At 36.5% G+C, this 17,660-nt stretch overlaps 3 protein-coding genes across 4 annotated transcripts in view; 1 reads left to right on the forward strand and 2 right to left on the reverse strand.

The window, feature by feature from the left end:
* brwd1 (bromodomain and WD repeat domain containing 1) overlaps positions 1–7,905 on the reverse strand; it is a 30,570-nt gene extending 22,665 nt beyond the window's left edge. Inside the window, exons 1-9 of the mRNA XM_024283529.2 lie at positions 7,861–7,905; positions 6,787–6,875; positions 6,623–6,681; positions 6,484–6,513; positions 6,213–6,272; positions 5,493–5,643; positions 4,839–4,937; positions 1,820–1,980; positions 1,446–1,667 (exon numbers count right to left, since the gene is read on the reverse strand). Coding sequence (XP_024139297.1) covers positions 1,446–1,667; positions 1,820–1,980; positions 4,839–4,937; positions 5,493–5,643; positions 6,213–6,272; positions 6,484–6,513; positions 6,623–6,681; positions 6,787–6,823 — 819 coding nt within the window. The 5' untranslated portion in view covers positions 6,824–6,875; positions 7,861–7,905. The remainder of the gene's footprint in view (positions 1–1,445; positions 1,668–1,819; positions 1,981–4,838; positions 4,938–5,492; positions 5,644–6,212; positions 6,273–6,483; positions 6,514–6,622; positions 6,682–6,786; positions 6,876–7,860) is intronic.
* Positions 7,906–9,122: 1,217 nt separating this feature from the next.
* Positions 9,123–11,784, reverse strand: LOC112153375 (non-histone chromosomal protein HMG-14A). Its single transcript, XM_024283557.1, has 6 exons — positions 11,596–11,784; positions 10,749–10,778; positions 10,305–10,334; positions 10,154–10,192; positions 9,849–9,968; positions 9,123–9,742 (listed from the first exon to the last, which is right to left on the reverse strand). The coding sequence occupies exons 1-6, from the start codon at positions 11,608–11,610 to the stop codon at positions 9,680–9,682; spliced, it is 297 nt and encodes a 98-aa protein (XP_024139325.1). The 5' UTR covers positions 11,611–11,784; the 3' UTR covers positions 9,123–9,679.
* A 162-nt stretch (positions 11,785–11,946) lies between these two features.
* get1 (guided entry of tail-anchored proteins factor 1) overlaps positions 11,947–17,660 on the forward strand; it is a 6,392-nt gene continuing 678 nt past the window's right edge. The window contains exons 1-4 of one of the 2 annotated variants that reach the window (XM_036213936.1): positions 11,947–11,982; positions 13,535–13,700; positions 14,086–14,153; positions 14,620–14,734. In XM_036213936.1, the coding sequence (XP_036069829.1) occupies positions 11,962–11,982; positions 13,535–13,700; positions 14,086–14,153; positions 14,620–14,734 (370 nt within the window). In that variant the 5' untranslated portion in view covers positions 11,947–11,961. Of the gene's footprint in view, positions 11,983–12,013; positions 12,361–13,534; positions 13,701–14,085; positions 14,154–14,619; positions 14,735–17,660 lie in introns of those variants that run through there. The other variant, XM_024283552.2, reaches the window with a different exon arrangement.

Genomic DNA, 17,660 nt, shown 5'->3' on the forward strand with positions numbered 1-17,660 from the left:
CAAATTAAGATATATATACATATTACAAGTTTCTTAAAGTTAAATTTAAGACCTTTTGCAGGCCCAGTATATTAAAAATAAAGCCAATAATTGTCAGTGTGCTTCTATTTTAGATTAAAACTGCAGCTTCTTATCGTGTCGTTTGGAGTCTCTGCCAGGATGTTTTAGCTTCTTTTTCTTCTGTTTTTTAAACCGGTGGTGGGCCGTATTGGTCCATAACTGGTTCTGTTGCCGTTTTTTTTACATTATTTTATCAACATAATTGTGGTTGAAAAAAAATTTAAAATTTTAACCATAAAAGTAAAACTGTGAAGTTTCAAACAGCTCAATTTTTATGGCTCATATATCAAAATTGCAAATTTATAAATTCAATGTTTTAAAGACTTTTTAAGACCCCACGGGAACCCTGAAAGCAATGTAACTGTCAAAATAAGAGCAGCATTTTTAAGAATACTGCCACAGAACTGGTTAAAGAGGGTTGGTAAACTTTAAAGACGTTCACTGCTGGGAAAACACCGAAAGGGCAGAAGAATGCAGATGTTCAGAGTCTAGAGCCAATCTGCTGAAGTCATGGGAGCACCAGGTCTGGAAAATGATTTTATTATCAATTAATAAATAATACATTTCTTTAAAGAGGGGATTTTTGCAGTTTTACATTTGCTTTTCCCACATATTGTAAATATTCAGTCAGACCACCCAGATAAGTGTATGTCCATGCACATATACATACATATGCATGCATGTAAGCGTGCATATAATACTACAGAGACACGAGTAAATCCATTCCAATCCATCCAGTTTCAACAAGTCACATTTTCCAGACTTAAGAAAACAAATTTGTGGAAACATATTTGCATTTTTTTAGACAAATGCAAAGAGAAAAAAAACAGTTTAAACAATAATAATGACTCTAAACTGAATGATCTGGATCGGAGATGCAATCTTTTTTATAACAAATTCATATGGAAGAAATGAGAATCAACTGAATTACAGATTAAAGTAAATGGAATAAAATTAGATTTTAAAAGAAAATGCATTTTTGTTGATTGGACTTTTTTCTAAACTTGTTTGTTCAGCTCATGCCTGCCCTACTATAAACCAGTTTTTACTTGATACATTTAAATAAATGTAACAACAGCAGAGTAAGCCAGAGAAAATACAAGGATGCTTATTGTTGTGCCAACATAATATAAAATATAGAAAATAAGCAGGTTGAGGAAGCAAAAAGATGCATTGATCTGCAATCCAAAATGACCATAAAAAAAGAAAATCATATGAATTTCTTGTTTAAGCTTTATAAGGAATGCTCCCAGAAAGTTTCATTCCTGTAAGTCAACCCTTTAGGGGTTCCAATTCAAAATAATGACAGAAACCATAAAGAAATGCTTTTAAAACTGAAGAATTGAAATTGATCAGTGTTGAATTGATGAGGCTGAATGCTTTACCTGAAGGGAGGTAATGGATCCACTGTGCCCCTGCAGCACAGCCACAGGGGCGCAGGTACGAAGGCACCACACACGAATGGTCTTGTCACAACTTCCTGCAGCGATTAGCGTGTTTTCGTAGTTGACTGCCAAGTCCGTGATCTCTGCAGAGTGTCCCCGCAACGTTGAATGAAGGCGTCCGTCAAAGGAAGACCAAATCTTCACCAGACAGTCATCGGAACCCTTCAGAAAATTAAAAAAATGATCCGATTTAGGAGAGAGTGGAGCAGAAAAACAAGCATAAGTATTAATAAAATAAAATAAATCTGAAACAAAAATCTGCCCGAAGACTTTTGTTTGATGTTTAGGAAAATTTGGAAGGTGTTCCATCATACCGTAAAGATTCTGAGACCAGTGCGATCGAATGCGATACAGTAAACTGCAGACAGATGCCCCAGAATCCGCCTGTGCAGACGCATGTGTTCATAGTTGCTGACAGGGCTGATGGAGCTGAAGCGCTGCACCCCTGTTAGCTCTCTCCCTCTGTGCACCTTCACTGTTAAGTAAAAAAAGTAGGCAGATAAAATTACAAAATCAGCAAGAACCTGCTTGACGTTGCCTTTTTTTTTTTTTTAACTCGAGAAGCTCTGACAGACAAGTTGTCAAACTTCATGAACCTTAAACACAAAATCTATGACATATTGTAACTTTTCAACCTTTAACACGATAATTCCAGTAGATTTTGAAGGAGAAAAGCGGCTTATGATATGTTGATCGTGTTAACAATTTAAAAATTACAGTAAATCAAAGAACATAAACACTGGAGCTCCAGTAATATAAACTTGTAATAGACTCCTTTGCATTTGCAATAAGACGACTTGAACCACAAAATTGTGACAAATCTTAATTTGAGATGAGGCTGAGCCCCGATAACCCGAGTCACTTCCTACATAAACATATTAGTCATAAGATAATCACTACGTTATGTTCATGTGTGTTTATAGCCTGATCAAACCACATCTGCTGCACAGCAGCAGAAAATTTCCCAGCAGTCCTAAAACCCTTGTGCTACATTTACACAGAGCTTTGGAAATGTGCGTTTGAGCGATCACTTTAAAGGAAAAGTCTAAGTCAGGGGTCTTAAACTGACGCCCCGAAGTCAATATTTTGTGTCTCGGCTTAATATGAAAGTTCTACTAAGCAATATATTTTACATGTCCCCATTTCTTTGACTATAGCTTTGCATTTCCTTGTGATGTTTCAGCTCGATTTATGCTCAAAAACTTTGCATTTGCTATTGTCGCTGGATCTGGTCATCAGGAAAGTTCTTAACAACAGTTCCTAGCATTGTTAGCTCCTGTTGTTTCACAGGAAACGCAGAAGATATTGATTAGTAATACATAGACATGAACAAATGTTCAATAAACTTGTTCAGTAGACATAGCCAATGGACCAAAGACAGTGGTTCCAAAAACATTTTTGGAACAAATGGAACCCCATACAGCCCAGCCTCAGCAAGACTCTGCCTTCCGTGGCCTCAAGGTCAATTGAGCTTGAGAACCCTGGTCAAACAAATGCATGCATGTGCATTTCAGGGTTCTCATGTTCATGTGTTGCGATGTACATCTAATAAGTCGATTTCCAGTCACTACGTACAAAACACGATGCCATTGAACATGAGACAAAAGTAAAACCAGCTGAACTTTGACCGATCAGGGACTCTGATTTGGTACTAGTGCTACCACAAATGGTTATTTTAAAGGGTCACCCCGCAGGGCAGTTGGAGGTCGACTCCATTCTCAGCCCAGATTTAAAAAAAATGCCAAAAAGGGTGCGGGGCTAGTGGAGTCAGACTGAGCGGTGGAGGTGTGGCTTGGATCTGTAATTGACAGTTAGGTTGGCTTTATGTAGGGTTTACTAGGTCTTCAATATGGAGTGTGGTTTGTCATCATGTTCAATTAAAAAACATGGAGAGTTTTACAGAGCAAAGTGATGCAAGTTTCTCCACAGAACTTAGTCAACTAATTACCGATTATTTTTTCTGATTAGTTGACGAATCAGGTCATGCATAAACTGGATGTAAAGCATACATTTTAACCATCATTAGCTTTAAGCTAATTAAAACTAGATATATAGCGTTACCTGTGACAATGCTAGTGTGAATGCTGTAAGATGAATTTGGCTGCTTAAGATGCTAGTGCTGATAGCTGAAGATGCTGAAATTGATTGTTAAAAACACTGAAGCTAGTAGCTGAAATCAATGATGCTAATAGCCAGCTGAAATATTAGTTAAATGCCAAATTAGCCTAAAAAACTGAAAAAGCCTAAGTTAGTCAAAACAGCTTGCATGCAGCTGAAATATAAGCTAAACTCCAAAATAACATAGAACAAAAAAACCCTAAATTAACGAAAATAGCTACCATGCAGCTGAAATATTATGTAAACTCAAAATTAGCCTAAAAAACTTGAATAAATGCCAAAATAGTTCAAAAAGCTAGCATAATGCCATTATAACTTTCAACTTTACTAAACTCCGACTCCATAAAATATAAAGTAACGTCTAAACAACTATTTAAATTGTTGGCAACTATTTTAATAGTCGTTTAGTCGACTAATTGTGGCAGCCCTATTTGGTACTAATGTATGGTTACTGGCTGGAATTATGCATCTAATTATTAGTCTTTTCATTTATCGGAATGAATCCGTGAAAGAAAAAACCTGGACCAGTCTTTCGACTGTGAGTAAATGCGCTAGTATGGGGTAGCAAAGGTCCAGCGTGAACATTAAAAAGCTACAAAAACCCACATTTAACGCGTTCTTGAAGGCACCAAAAAGGCCTGGTGTGTACATAGCACTACAATGTTGTGTACGGTTAAGACAAGTTTCATTTGAGAAATGCTGTTTGAAAAGATTCATGAACAAATTAGTGAATATTTCATAAGAGGTTGGTACTTAAAGCTTTGTTTACAAGATCAGGATGTGTTCAGATGGACGTATTTATTTTTTAATCAATCTAAACGGCCATCATTGACCTGCTGAATGTGGAATCTCCCAAACAAATTTCCTTCTTTATTGTTTCTCCTGTAAAACCTGTAAAAGAGTTTTATCTATTTCAAATATACACTTTCCATGAGGGAATTTTGTAAACAGGCAAAACAAGAACCACAACAAGTCCATGAATGATTAATGGCTCTATAGTTTAAATGACCAAGCAGGTCAAATCAATTTAACAAGTTCTTTGTAGTAATAAGATGATGTGTGTTACAAAAGTTCAACCTAATATGCAAAAAAAAAAAGGAATCCTAAAAAAGTCAAGACCATTTTTCCTCACTAAAACATGCGACAATTCCAAGTACAATTTATGTACTCATTCATGTCCTTCCACAAAACAAATGCCAGCAGCACGGGGCCTACCTAGGTGTTGAGGTTTCTTGTGGTTGGAAGGCCGCTCAGGTGGTCTGCCCCGGTGAAGGGCTGCATATGATGAAGCTTTCAACCGCACGCCATCGCAATCTGAAAATCGTCAAGTTCACACAGTGACAACCTGATCTTAAATTTTGTAAAGCAAAAAAAAAAAAAAAAAACATGGAAGTGACTAATCGCACGTAATTGGTGCAGGGTTAGTGTTAGAAGAACAAACGTGATATAGAGTTAAAATGCATGTGAATTTAATGCTTGAAATGCGTGCGGCCAACATGAATTTAAATTAGTTATTATGATTGGTCGCACATAAATATGAGCAAATAACATTGGTCAAAAAATAAAATAAAAACGTGCTAATGTCTGTAGATTACTGCTGGGCGATACGGAAAAAATTTGTATATAACGATATAAATCATTTTATATCACAATATCAATATATATCACAATAAATTGTTTATTTGTAAATGAGAACATTTTTTTTTAAATTGCACAACAGCTTCAAGTAAGAAAACTCATTATTGCACAAAAGTTCAGAAATAAAAATAAAAACGATAGAAGATAGACACATTTCTATCACCCAGGACTACTGTAGATTATGTTTTAGGAAAAACTAAATGCAAAAAACAGCTGATATGAAGGCTGTACCTTTTGCTGTCCGCAACATAGACTGTTTTCCACAACCCAAAAGAGAGTGTACACCTGGGACACAAGATGGCACCTCTTTGTCAAGAACCGGTCCAAGTTGCTTACATATCTGTAGCAAATGGTCAGGTGCAATATGTCTGTTGGCTGCAACCTGTTAAGAAAAAAAAAAGTGTAACCTGCCTCAGAATACAGAACACAGCGAAAACAAAAAAAAAACTGTTATATGTACACAAAATAAATACTCAAAAGCATCTTATATGTAAAATGCTCAACAAAGTGGCTTTTCAAACACATTTTCTTAGTGTTTTTCTCTACAAGGCGTGGCTTCTTATGCAAATAGTTCTTTTTTTTCTCACGGACCAATCAGAGGGCAGGTCACATGCAAAATAACGCAGAGAAGGAGAATCTCGGACGCTGATTGGCTAGTGGAGCTGTACCGAGAAAGGGAGAAGCCAAACTAGCCACCCTATCTGCAGCACCACGGCCGGGACAAAATAACATTAACGACTCATCCAAACGCCGGTTTTCCTGAGCCATTCAGGCATATTCTCCACGTTAATAACCGGTGGCTGATAACTGACATTTTATTTGAAACTCATGAGTTGCGTTATGATGTAGTAGTCGAGAGCGATAAAGAACAAAGACACGCGTAGGGTACAACCACGTAATCCCCTGTCACAAAACAATAACAATGAACTTAGAAATGAAGTTAAATCCTACCACATCTTCGTATGTTCTTGGGTGCTCGTTTCCAAGCCAGTCCAATCTCCCCGGTAAGAGCTGCACAAAAAGAGTTTAAAAAATAAAAATGAGTCGGCAAAAATATCAATAGATCCACATTTAGCTTAAAACCGGCTCGTGTCAAATAAGTGAGACGTATTTAAAAAGTCGACCGAGTTTAGCAAGTTTTATGCCCAGACTTAAGAAACGACTGACGGGTAGCAGTTGGCTAGCACTTGACTAGCATAAAAAAGACAACGAGGATACACACCTGATATTCCTCTAATTCGTTTATCAGGACCTGCGGGGAATTAGAACACCGAATCAGATCAGACTACTACTTATAATTCGTATCAAGTTGCTTTTAAACTCTGTTGAAAAACAGTGTCAGTCCCCGCACGCCAGCTCACCTCGGCAGCTCTCCGACATGGACCCGTAGTTAGGAAACGAGAAATCAAGTAATAAAGCTCTGAAACGACACAGCAGCGGCACAGAAATGCAGTTGGGAAAACAATTAGCACGAGCGGCATCGATGGAAATCAAGCTATCAATTGGGTTTACTTGTGTGGCTTACCCGACTCAAGGAGCGAAATGTTTCGATTTTTGGCCATGGAACCGGCCGTGATTTGGATGAGTTGGACGAATTTCGTGCGATCTTTATGGCTATACAAAATGTGAAATATTTATTTAATTTCAGTTACACAGCTCTGACCCCCTCCACGGCAGCTCCCGCTTTCTATTCAGCCTGTCTGCAGTCGCCATTGGAAGTATGAGGCCTCGGCTGTACGACTTACTTCCGCCACAGCGGAGGAACACAGGAAAAAGGGGGTGGGGAGGCGCGCGCGCAACAAAAGACGCAAGAGCGCGCTAGCTAGCAGCCGTGCTAACGTCGCTCTAGTTTTTATCTAAAATCACAAATTTCTTCACATATCAAAGTATTTTTAAGCACCATTAAGCCAAATTGCGCTAAACGGTGACATGTACGCCGCGCTAATGCAGTTGCTCCCCCCCTTGATACGAACAAGTTGCGAGTGCGCGCATCACGTCATAGATCTTTGTAACAAGGGTTTGAACTGTTGTTTGGGATAGAAATGGCTTATAGCTGTATTCCTGGTGGACTAAAACATATTCTAAAATTGTTTATGAGGCTATCAATCAATTAGAACGGAAAATTAATTAAATGACATTAACTAAAAAAGGTTAAAATAACCTTTCAGTTGAAAATAACTATCTTTGTTTTAAATTGAGGATTGATTTCCCCTTTTTACTTTTTTTTTAGTTGTTTACAATAACAGCCCGACTCACTCCTTGAAAATGACATATCCCACTTAAAAAACAAACAAAAAAAATCTTTTTTTTTTCCAGATAGATAAAGATTTTACAAAAGTAAAACAAGCCATAACATGATATAGTTTAAAAAAAATCTGCAAAATATTACAACTTGTTTGTTGTTGTTTATGACAGAACATTCTGAAAGTATACTTCCTTTACTTTCTCTTACCTCTGTAAATATTATCAGTAATAATACTGGGAATGATTCAGCGTCAGAATTCTTAAAATTGGCTATTTGAAGACAGGCTGAAACTAGAATAATCCATAAAAAGAACAGATTTTCTAAATGTCCTCAGAATTGTTCTTGATTCCTCACCTGTATATTGTCTCTTCCAGTTTACCCCCTTTTCTCTCATGTAGTTGTTGTTTTTCTTTATAACTTTAAAAATTCAAAAAGCCACAAGTAGCCAGTATATCGTTTTTTTTATTAGAATATATTAAAGGTGATTTTGTTATAAAGTTCACACGTTACTGGCTTTGTTGCAAAATCATATTTAAAAAAAATACATTAAAATACATTAAATGATTTGAAGATTAATATAAATAATTTCAATTATTTTAGGGAAAAAAATGATTAAAGAAATGTATCCAGATTGAGCTTTATTTATTATAAAAAACATTCATTGGCTTTAACTTTGCACAATAGAACTAAATTTATATTACACATAAACAAAAACATTTACATGTTGAAGTTTGTTAGTTTCTAGCTAAAGTTTTGAGTTTAAAAGTGTATTTAAACTCAAAGGGGTTAAAAATATATGTCCTAAAGTCAATTTTAAAGTAATTTTTCAAAGCAGAACTCAAGCAATTTTTTTTGTTTTTACAAAATTATCTTTACTATTGAATTTTGACAGTAAACTAAGCAAAAGTAGTAAACCTCCCTGTAAACTCCAAAGACTAGCCAAAGGTGAGCACATTTACACTCACTTAAATTATTGCTTTTTCATAAATACATTCTAACACTGTCTTATTCTGCAATGTGAAGCTCCAGAGCAACACATTGTAAATGTTTTAACCGTTAGTTTGCTGTTATCTTATTTCAATTTATGACAGAGAAACTGCTGAAACAATAAAACGAACCAGTTGTTTCTTGCAGACTACAATAAATTAAGATTAGAAATACCGAGCAAAGTTTCATTTTCTGCATATTCTGTTTATTATTAGAATAAATTCATTATTCCACTATAATTATAATACATTTAAAGCACATTTCTTTGTAAAATGTTAAATCACTGAACAAAGGTTAAAAAAAAATGTTTGCATTAATTTTTTTATCTTTTACCTATTGGATCATTTATCATTGAAGAAATGCTCATATTCAGCATTCAAGCAGTATTAAGTGAAGAAATGTAATTTTTAGCTTTTAAAAATTTAGGTTTTGCTGTGGCTAAATTGTCCTGTGGCACAGGGTCCCTTATGTTAAGGTAAGAAACAGGCAAAATACTTGGCGTCAAAGGTTACATACCTGCAGGTTTACAACTTAGTATTTTATCACATGGGAAACAGATGTCTTGTAATTACTTTAATAACTTTGCCTGTGATTATTATAAATGTGAACAGAATAAATGCAGAAAAAAATAAAGTCTGTAAAGAAATCCCGCTTTATTTGGCATTTTATACCATGCACAACAAGGTATGTTAAAAGAAGAAGACTGTACATTGGTAAAGAAACCCCCGAACCACACACCTTATCCAGGTAAACTTGAGAAAAGTTTAACAAATGCTGTAATGCACTTTTGGAGCACCAATGAGATTTTCAACTGTACCATAAAGTAAACCCTACCACTTCCTGTGAAAACACTAAAAAAATACAAGTTTATGAAACAAACCCTGCAATCATGAGGCTTTAATCAAAGTCTGAAGTCGTTCCTCCTCAGATATACAGGTTAACAATTATCAGAAAATCTCTTGGAATAAGCTTGCACATTTCTAATAAGGCAGGATTGCATGTAAGGCATAACGACTACAATCTGTTAGCCAATCCTGACAACAACAAAGAAAAAAACTTTTTTGGGGGGGGGCATAGTTATCTTTAAAAAAAAAAGCAATCACGTTCCTAAAAACAATGTTGACTTAAGAAAATAGCTGATAAAAATATTCTCTGCATTTTACAACAACAGGAGGTAGTGGGAGCACTACTCTGCTGCTTTTTCCTCTTTGTCAGCATCCTCTTCCTTTTTATCCTCTTCAGCTGCAGCCTGAAAAAGAGAGAAATATAATTTGTTTTTTAAATCATATATTTTTTTAAATTTACTTGTGGTAACTTCAAAACTTTCTGTGAAAACAAACAAAAAAAGGCATTACCTCTTCAGACTTGGCTTCTCCATTTTCAGCAACGGCTTCCTGGTCATCAGCCTGAGGTTCTTCTTTCTTCTCTTCTTTTGCCTTTTTTGCCTCTTTTACCTTTTTGGCCTTTGGGGCTGCCTTCATAAACATACAGGAACTCATCAAAAACACTTTCTAACAAGTAGAGACTTGTTTAAACGTGAAGGTGTGACCTTGAGGTCGAGTACTGGCAAGTGAACTTATTTTTTTTTAATCCAAAAACATTCATAGAAAGTAAATTTTTTTTCAGTTGATTTAAAGGTGTGATATAAATTTGTCTTTACCTTTGTCTTTTCTGGCTGGGGTTTCTGTGGCGTCTCTTTCTGTAAAACACACCCAAAAATTGTATTCAGAAACAAACATTTCTTTTTAAAAAAAGTATACTATCGGATTTTGTTGGACAGTTCAAATCGGAGGGGAATTTGCGAAACGTACCTCTGACAATCGCTGAGACTTTCGCCGTGGCTAAAAAAGAAAAAGGGAAAATGTTGATTGCAATCAAGTAATGACAGGTAGAAACACCTTAGGTGTTTTGACATTTTTCCCCATCAAAACAGATCTCAGGTTATCCATTTATACATACATAAATAAAGAATTTAAAAATAAAAAGAATAATATAAGATAAAAGCTTTATTTATGTAGGAAACGACACAAATTGAAGCTAAATGCTAGGCTGCTATGACAGAATGTACTTTTACAGTGAGATTTGGCGCCCCCAAGTGGGGGAAGCGCATATGACTAGTGTACTAAATCTGTGCATTTATAAAACCAACATCCACTGCAACACTAAATCTCACTGATGATTACATTTCACAGAAAAGGTAAAAACAACCTGAATGCATTTATTAAAATAATGTTTTAGTGGTAGAAAGAACAAACCTCTGCGCCTGCATCCCCATCAGCTCCAGCCTGAGAACATAAAAGAAAACAGCAGTGATTAGACTTTTTTATTGGAAGGAACCATAACCGTCCATGAGTGAGCCAAAAGTGGGTGTGTAGATGCAAGCGTGGGGGGGGATGGGTAACTCTCCCTCCCCTTAAGTCACAAAGACATTATGCAATCTGTGGGCTCCACGGCGAGTGGGGTTTAGTGTAAAGAAAAGGACGGTTTTCCACACCCTCTGATCGGACATTAATGGTATGCGCCAGTTTTACCTACAGGAAATGAAAAAAGTGACCTTTTTGTGGTTTTCCTTGAAGACTAGTGCACAATATAAGCTACATTCAATGAACTGCTGCAAAAAAAGAAATTAAATCAAACAGTGTATAGTTGGGAAGCGGGAGTTCTGGCTCCAATCGCGCATGAAATCCACATTCCCTGAAATGGAAAAGGTAATTTCAAGGAAGCCACCTGGGGCTACACCCCTTTGTTTGGTGTCAGCACATCAAGTTTGAGCAAACGCGACACGCGGGGTGTTTTAGCAACATGAAATCACACTAGACTGGTTGTGTAACTCGAGAACCCGCTCGATCGAGAGAGAGGAGAAAAAAGCATTTTCCTCAGGCTCTGAACCGAGGGAGAAAAAAGGCGCCACTTCCCTGTATCAACACGACCGACCTGCGCGTGGAATCAGAGCGCGCGCCCTCCAAACGAAAGCATTTCTGCGTTTATTCATCTACTTAAACATGACTCACCTTCAGAGCTATTTGACGCCATTTACATGAGGAAATTTCAGTTTTCACGTGAATATAATGAGTCATATTTGACCTGCACCGTCCCACTCACCTTCTTCCTTCCCATTGTCGATGAAATTGTGCGAAAGGAGCACAAAAAGAGAGAAAAAAAAAACTATTTTTGTTTTAGTAAGTATAAAAAATTCAGGTCAGGCGCACACCTTCTACCCACACCTCTTGAGCAGAGTGGCACGTTTGCATCAACGACCGAGCAGTGCCAGAACCAGCTTATTCCGGATTGGATCCCCGGCTCGGCATATTTCATCCCTCATCCTACCAAGCGACCGGGAAAAACGAAGCCCCGCCCCCCGACGCCACTGATTGGCTCGGAGCTCGGGGCAGCAGATTTTTCAAAAGAAAACATCTTACCTGTGTGGGCAGGACGGCGTGCCAATCAGCGCACGCTCACTGTTCAATCATGACTGTAATGGCTCGAAGGGTGTGTTCCTTTCGAAAAATAAATGCATGAAAAGCTGCAGAGAAAAAGGGACGAAACTGCCTCTTACAGTATTGTGAAGCTCGTTTGTTTCAATAGCAGCTAAAGTAAAGCTACCACCTTTCCCATAAACCCCTTAACTATAATTCATTAAAAATAACTATTTTTATTTAATTTTTGTGAGGTGAAACGATCAAAATACTGATTTGTAATGTTAAACGTGTTTAGAGTGAGCCATACAGAGGTTGTTTCATCCGAGCAGCTTCACAGCTGCAGCAAAGAGGAAAAAAGATGGCGGCCGGCTATGCCTGGTTTCTGGTGCTCGGCTCAGTTTTTCTTTGCAACCTCATGAAAACCTTCCTATCTACACTGTCCTCTTCCGTGAGTAGGAATCTAAAATATTCAGAAAACGATTTTCGGTGCCGGTTTCCCCCCATACTGTTCGTTAAATCAAGTTCTATCGTATACATTAGCACATTAGCTTACCCTCCTGTTTAGCTAACACCAAGTAAATAAATAGGACTGCTGTTAGCATCTTCTGTGTGTGGATTAAACCACAATTAGTGCAGGTTTTGTACATTTAAGGCACGCATTTCTGACTATATATTTATGTGATCACACCGTACTTTTTTAAAATGTAATTTATATTATAAAAGGTTTGATTCAAATGCAAACAAAGAACATGCACTTGTGGGATTAAGATTAGAAATGTTGGCAGGACAGTTCATCTGCTCCATTTTTTTTTTAATCCTGCAAGTATTTTGTGTTCTCAAACGATAGAATTCAGTCAAATTAGATGTGGAACTGGTTCTACAGCTTCATCTTAATATTTCATCCTTTATCCAATTAGCCTCGATTGAAGACTGACTTTCCGGTGAGGGAGATGCAGCCCCTTATCATCATACCTCCACCAAAAGATACCACTAGAGTATCTGAAAACATACATTTTTATTTTATTTTTTTAGTGTTTACCTTTCAAAAAGTGGTAACAGGCTCAGCGTCTGGATAAGAACCATGGTTGCATAAATAATCTAAAAAATAAAAGGCTGTGAAATGTCTTGAAATTTGTTCTCGATATAAATGTAAACTCTGTAATATTTGAACTTACTTTTATCTACTCACTGTATGACCTATTTTGCACAGTTTTTTTGTACTGAAAGTAACGTTTACAATAAAGTTAAAGATAAATAAATAAACAAATAATCCAAAAATCAGTTCACTTTTAGTGCTGTTTTAATGATGCTGGTACTGTAGAACTATTTGGATTTACAGATAAACTTTTGTAAATAAGGTATCAGAGAGAAATGCAGCTAACAATAATATTTATTTGTAATTTATTTAAGTTGGGTTTATTACAAGCAGTCAAAACAAAAGAAGAGAAATACATGTAGATTTCTGCATGTTTAAATCAAGATTTGGCTGTTTAGTCATGATTTAATTTTTTCAAAAAGTAGCAAAGATAAAATATCTTACTGTCTTAACATTTCATCTCACCATTTGGTATATATTGTTTGTATTTTTGATAACATCTCTGTTTATTTTTTACTCCTCCCAGCTCTCCAGAATGATCCAAAAAGACGCTGAGCAGGAGAGTGAGATGAGGACTGAAATCCACGAAATGAAGAAGGAGCAGTCCTCCATCAGTATGATGGACGAGTTTGCAAAATACGCCAGACTGGAGCGCAAAATCAACAAAACAACAGACAAGCTGAAAACACACGGTGAGATGCAAATGACCGTACGGGATAGCCAAATCGGAGCCGGCGTGGAGCCTCGTCTGACAAGTTACAGTACACACCCGTTCAAAGGCATTTCTCCAAACATGAAAACAATGAAAATAGAATCTGTGTCAAACTTTGTGACACATGTTTGGGTGTGAACAGCTGTTACTTGTTCTCATTGTTTACCTGTTTTCTTCAAATTTGTCATTTCTTCACATTTCTTCAACATCTAAATAAACAAAACCAGATTTTTAATATTTATGTAGCAAATTTGTTTCTACCCTCCCTTTTAGTTAATATGATATGTATTCTAATCAAACATAGTTTAATTTGTTGAAAAGTTGAGGTTTATTGTTGTGATATTCATGTTTTCTTTATTTTCTAGTGAAATCAAGAACTGCTCAACAGGCAAAGGTGAAATGGGTCGTGAACATTGTTTTTTACATACTACAGGTAGGTGGAAGGTCCAAAATATCTCGATGTAGATCAAAATATTTTCTGTATTGTCTGTTTTTTTCAGTAGGGATGTAACAATCTATGCTAAAAATGATTTAATTTATTTCATAATTTGTGGTTGACGCTATTATTTATTGTGGGTATTGGTTCATTTGAAAAAGGGATTATGTTACCTAAAATTGATCCAGCATCTATTCTATTTCATTTAAAAACAGTTTTATAATGATATAGTCCAGGTCGATTTGAAAACCAACTTGCGTCAGACATCGGTCTGGTTGGATCGTAAGAATAGAAATCCACTCTTCAATTAATCATCACCCCGCCCTCCTAGTTTTCCGCCATGAGCTAATGCTGATGGGAAACTTTCTCCTGAGGATTTTAGAAACAAAGCAAATGGATGATATTGTTAGCAGTTGTTATTTTGAGCCATCCGATGGCCTAAAGTTCAGGTCATGTGTTTTAGGCAGCGCTGATGGTGTCGTTGATCTGGAAGTATTACTCCGATCCAGTGACCGTGGTCCCAAGTAGATGGATTGCTCCGGTGGAACGACTTGTGGCTTTCCCAACAGGAGTTCCAGGTATTTCATTTGAACTGTGTGCAATTCCGAACACATTTTTTAGGATACCATTAATATTAGAGGTAAGTAGTGCTGGTGATATGACGATAGATATCGTGTGGGCGATAGAAAAGTGTCTATCGTGCCGTTACTCTTCTATTGTTTATATCGTTTCTAGATATAATAGCTCGAGACGCTTGCACAGGTGTTGACTCGTCAGTGTGTACACAAAAAATGTAAATAAGTGAAAATAAAGACAAATCAAAAAGAGATTATTTGCAAAGAAACTCTGTCTAAAACTCTAGCGGGTTTTACGACAATCTTTACGTTACTCAACACGAGTGCAGATTCACGGACAAACAGATGCAGACAGCCCAAGAAGAACTTTCAGCAAAAGAGAGGGACATCTGTGTTTTGGTTACATTTTGGATTCAAGACGTCCAATGATGAGCAGAAGACGGAAATATTCAAACTATGCAAGAAGGATATTCCTAACACAAGGAAAGGAAAGTCCGCAAAAATGAACAAATGAGATTACAAAAAATAAGAGATAAACCGAGCTGTGGAACAGAGCTGTGACAAGTATCTGAGCACTCGGATTCTTGCGAATATTCATAACGTCCAAGATCGCTGATTCCTGATCTTTATAAATGTAGTGGAGTGTAGTAAAATATCATGTAGTAAAATATTTATTGCTCTGAAATACAGAATAATGTTGGATTTAAATCTGTCAACTAAACACCGGAATTTAACAACTCTCCAAAATAAAGTGTCGGTGAAGCTTCCTGTTTTCAAAGTAAAACTAGCGAGAGTTTTTTTTTTTTTGTCAGTTCGATAAATGAGACAGAAGTTCTGTAGACAGTTAGTTTAAAAAATAAATAAATAAAATAGCTTTAACATTGGAGCTTTAGATCCAGTGTTAATATTGTTTTGGTAATTCTTCAACAGTTGACACAATTGATGTAATTCCAGCGGAAATTTGTGCAAAAATGCAACATGAAACTGTTGTGCTCTTTAAAAATGTTTTTCATAATAAGATTTTTTTTTAACAAATTCTGTTTAAATACCTTTGATTTTTTTAAAACAAACTGCTGTATATCAGCCACATTGGTTCTCATTTGATGTATTTTGCTGCATTAAAATGTTTGTTTCTCAATTGTGACTATTCAGTTATCTGAAACTTAAAATAGTCAAAAAAGTCAACTTTTCTGAAAATAAATTTTATTGTCGTATATGGTGATATATATCATTATAAAATGATTTATATCTTGATACAATTTTCTCCATATCGCCCAGCACTGGAGGTAAGCATAACTATCTAGTTAACTGTTAAAAGGTTTTGGCAGCACAAAACCAGCCCACTTGAATGGTGGTGGAGTGTCTGGGAGGTTGTGCGTTCAAATCCACATACTCTAAAAATGGAACCCAATGCCTTCCCGCTGAACACTCGGCATTAAGGGTTTAAACCACCAAATGGTCCTTAAGCGCAGCTGGGACTGCAGCTCACCGCTCCCCCAGAAGATGGTCACCACTAATGAGATTTGAACCACCGTATTTTCCAGACTATAAGTCACACCGGAGTATAAGTCGAAAGAGCAAAAAATGCCTAATCAAGAGGAAGAAAACCATATATGTCGCTCTGGAGTATAAGTCACATTTTTTGGGAGAAAAGTCTGACATTTCAGAATAAATCTGCCGAGCCAAGCATAGCTTAAAAAAATAAATAAATAAACAAATACATAAAATGGGGCGGCCGTGGTGCAGCGGTAGGGCGGTCGCCTCCTGATCAGAAGTGAGCAGGTTCGACTCCGCCTTGCCCGCCCATGTGTCGAAGTGTCCTTGGGCAAGACACTGAACCCCGAATTGTGAAGCGCTTTGGGCCCTCAAAGGAGGGTAGAAAGCGCTATACGAGTATACGCCATTTACCATTTACCATAAAAACAATAATACACATTTTTTAATCTGTATAAGAAAAATATCAAAGTTTAAGAGAAAAACAATCAGATTCTCTTCCATGTTTGTTTTGTTTTCTGCCACTGCCAGTAGCAAATACTGTACTTATACGCAGATGCAGCGTCCTCTAGTGGTTGTTAGAGGATACAACCGCTAAAAGAACAAACCGGTGTTTACTGGAAAAATCACAAATATATGAACCTATTTATGTCTAAAAAAAGCAAAAAAAAAAAAAAAACCACACACACAAATAAGCTGCTCCTGAGTATAAGTTGCACCTCTGGCTAAACTATGAAAAAAACTACGACTAATACTCCGGAAAAGACAGTATTTAATGTTGCACACATGAATTGTCTGAATTGCTCATCATCCTTTTTACCCTAAGATGAGTCATTTATCAGTTGTTTTGCAGTGAAAAACCTCCTTCAGAAAGAGTCTATTAATGATTAGGATTATATTTGACCCAAATAAAATAAAGTTAATATTGATCAGAATGGAAATGTATTGATCCCAATAAATTAAATTGTTAACATAGCTGGATTTTTTTTCCCCATATCTTTATTTGACTATTTTTTTCTGGTCAGCTCCACGATAAACTATCAGCCAGCATAGCTGTGTTAGCTAAAATCTTTATCCAGTGAACTTATCCTTTCTTTTTACTTTTAAAGTTGATCAACACCATATATCTAGGAATAGAAATCTCTGACGGGGTTAAAATGTTTAATACTTGGTTTTAGTTTCATTTTTAGCTACTGAGTCAACAATTATCCAGCTGTTCATTTAAGCTGGTCTCAGATGGAGCAGATGCTGGAAGCTCTAAAACCTAAACCTAATATTGCAACCATTTGAAGATGAATATTTTTCGTCTTTATTAGTGCAAATGAAATATGAACCTGTTTGAACCCATAGCAGAGAATTTATGTAATATCTGAACTTTAATTTTCAGTGCGCACTTTGAACCCTTTTGGTCTCCAACACCTTTAATAATGGAGCT

The sequence above is a fragment of the Oryzias melastigma genome, linkage group LG10 (genome assembly GCF_002922805.2).
Source record: "Oryzias melastigma strain HK-1 linkage group LG10, ASM292280v2, whole genome shotgun sequence".
In the NCBI taxonomy this organism is placed as follows: domain Eukaryota; kingdom Metazoa; phylum Chordata; class Actinopteri; order Beloniformes; family Adrianichthyidae; genus Oryzias; species Oryzias melastigma.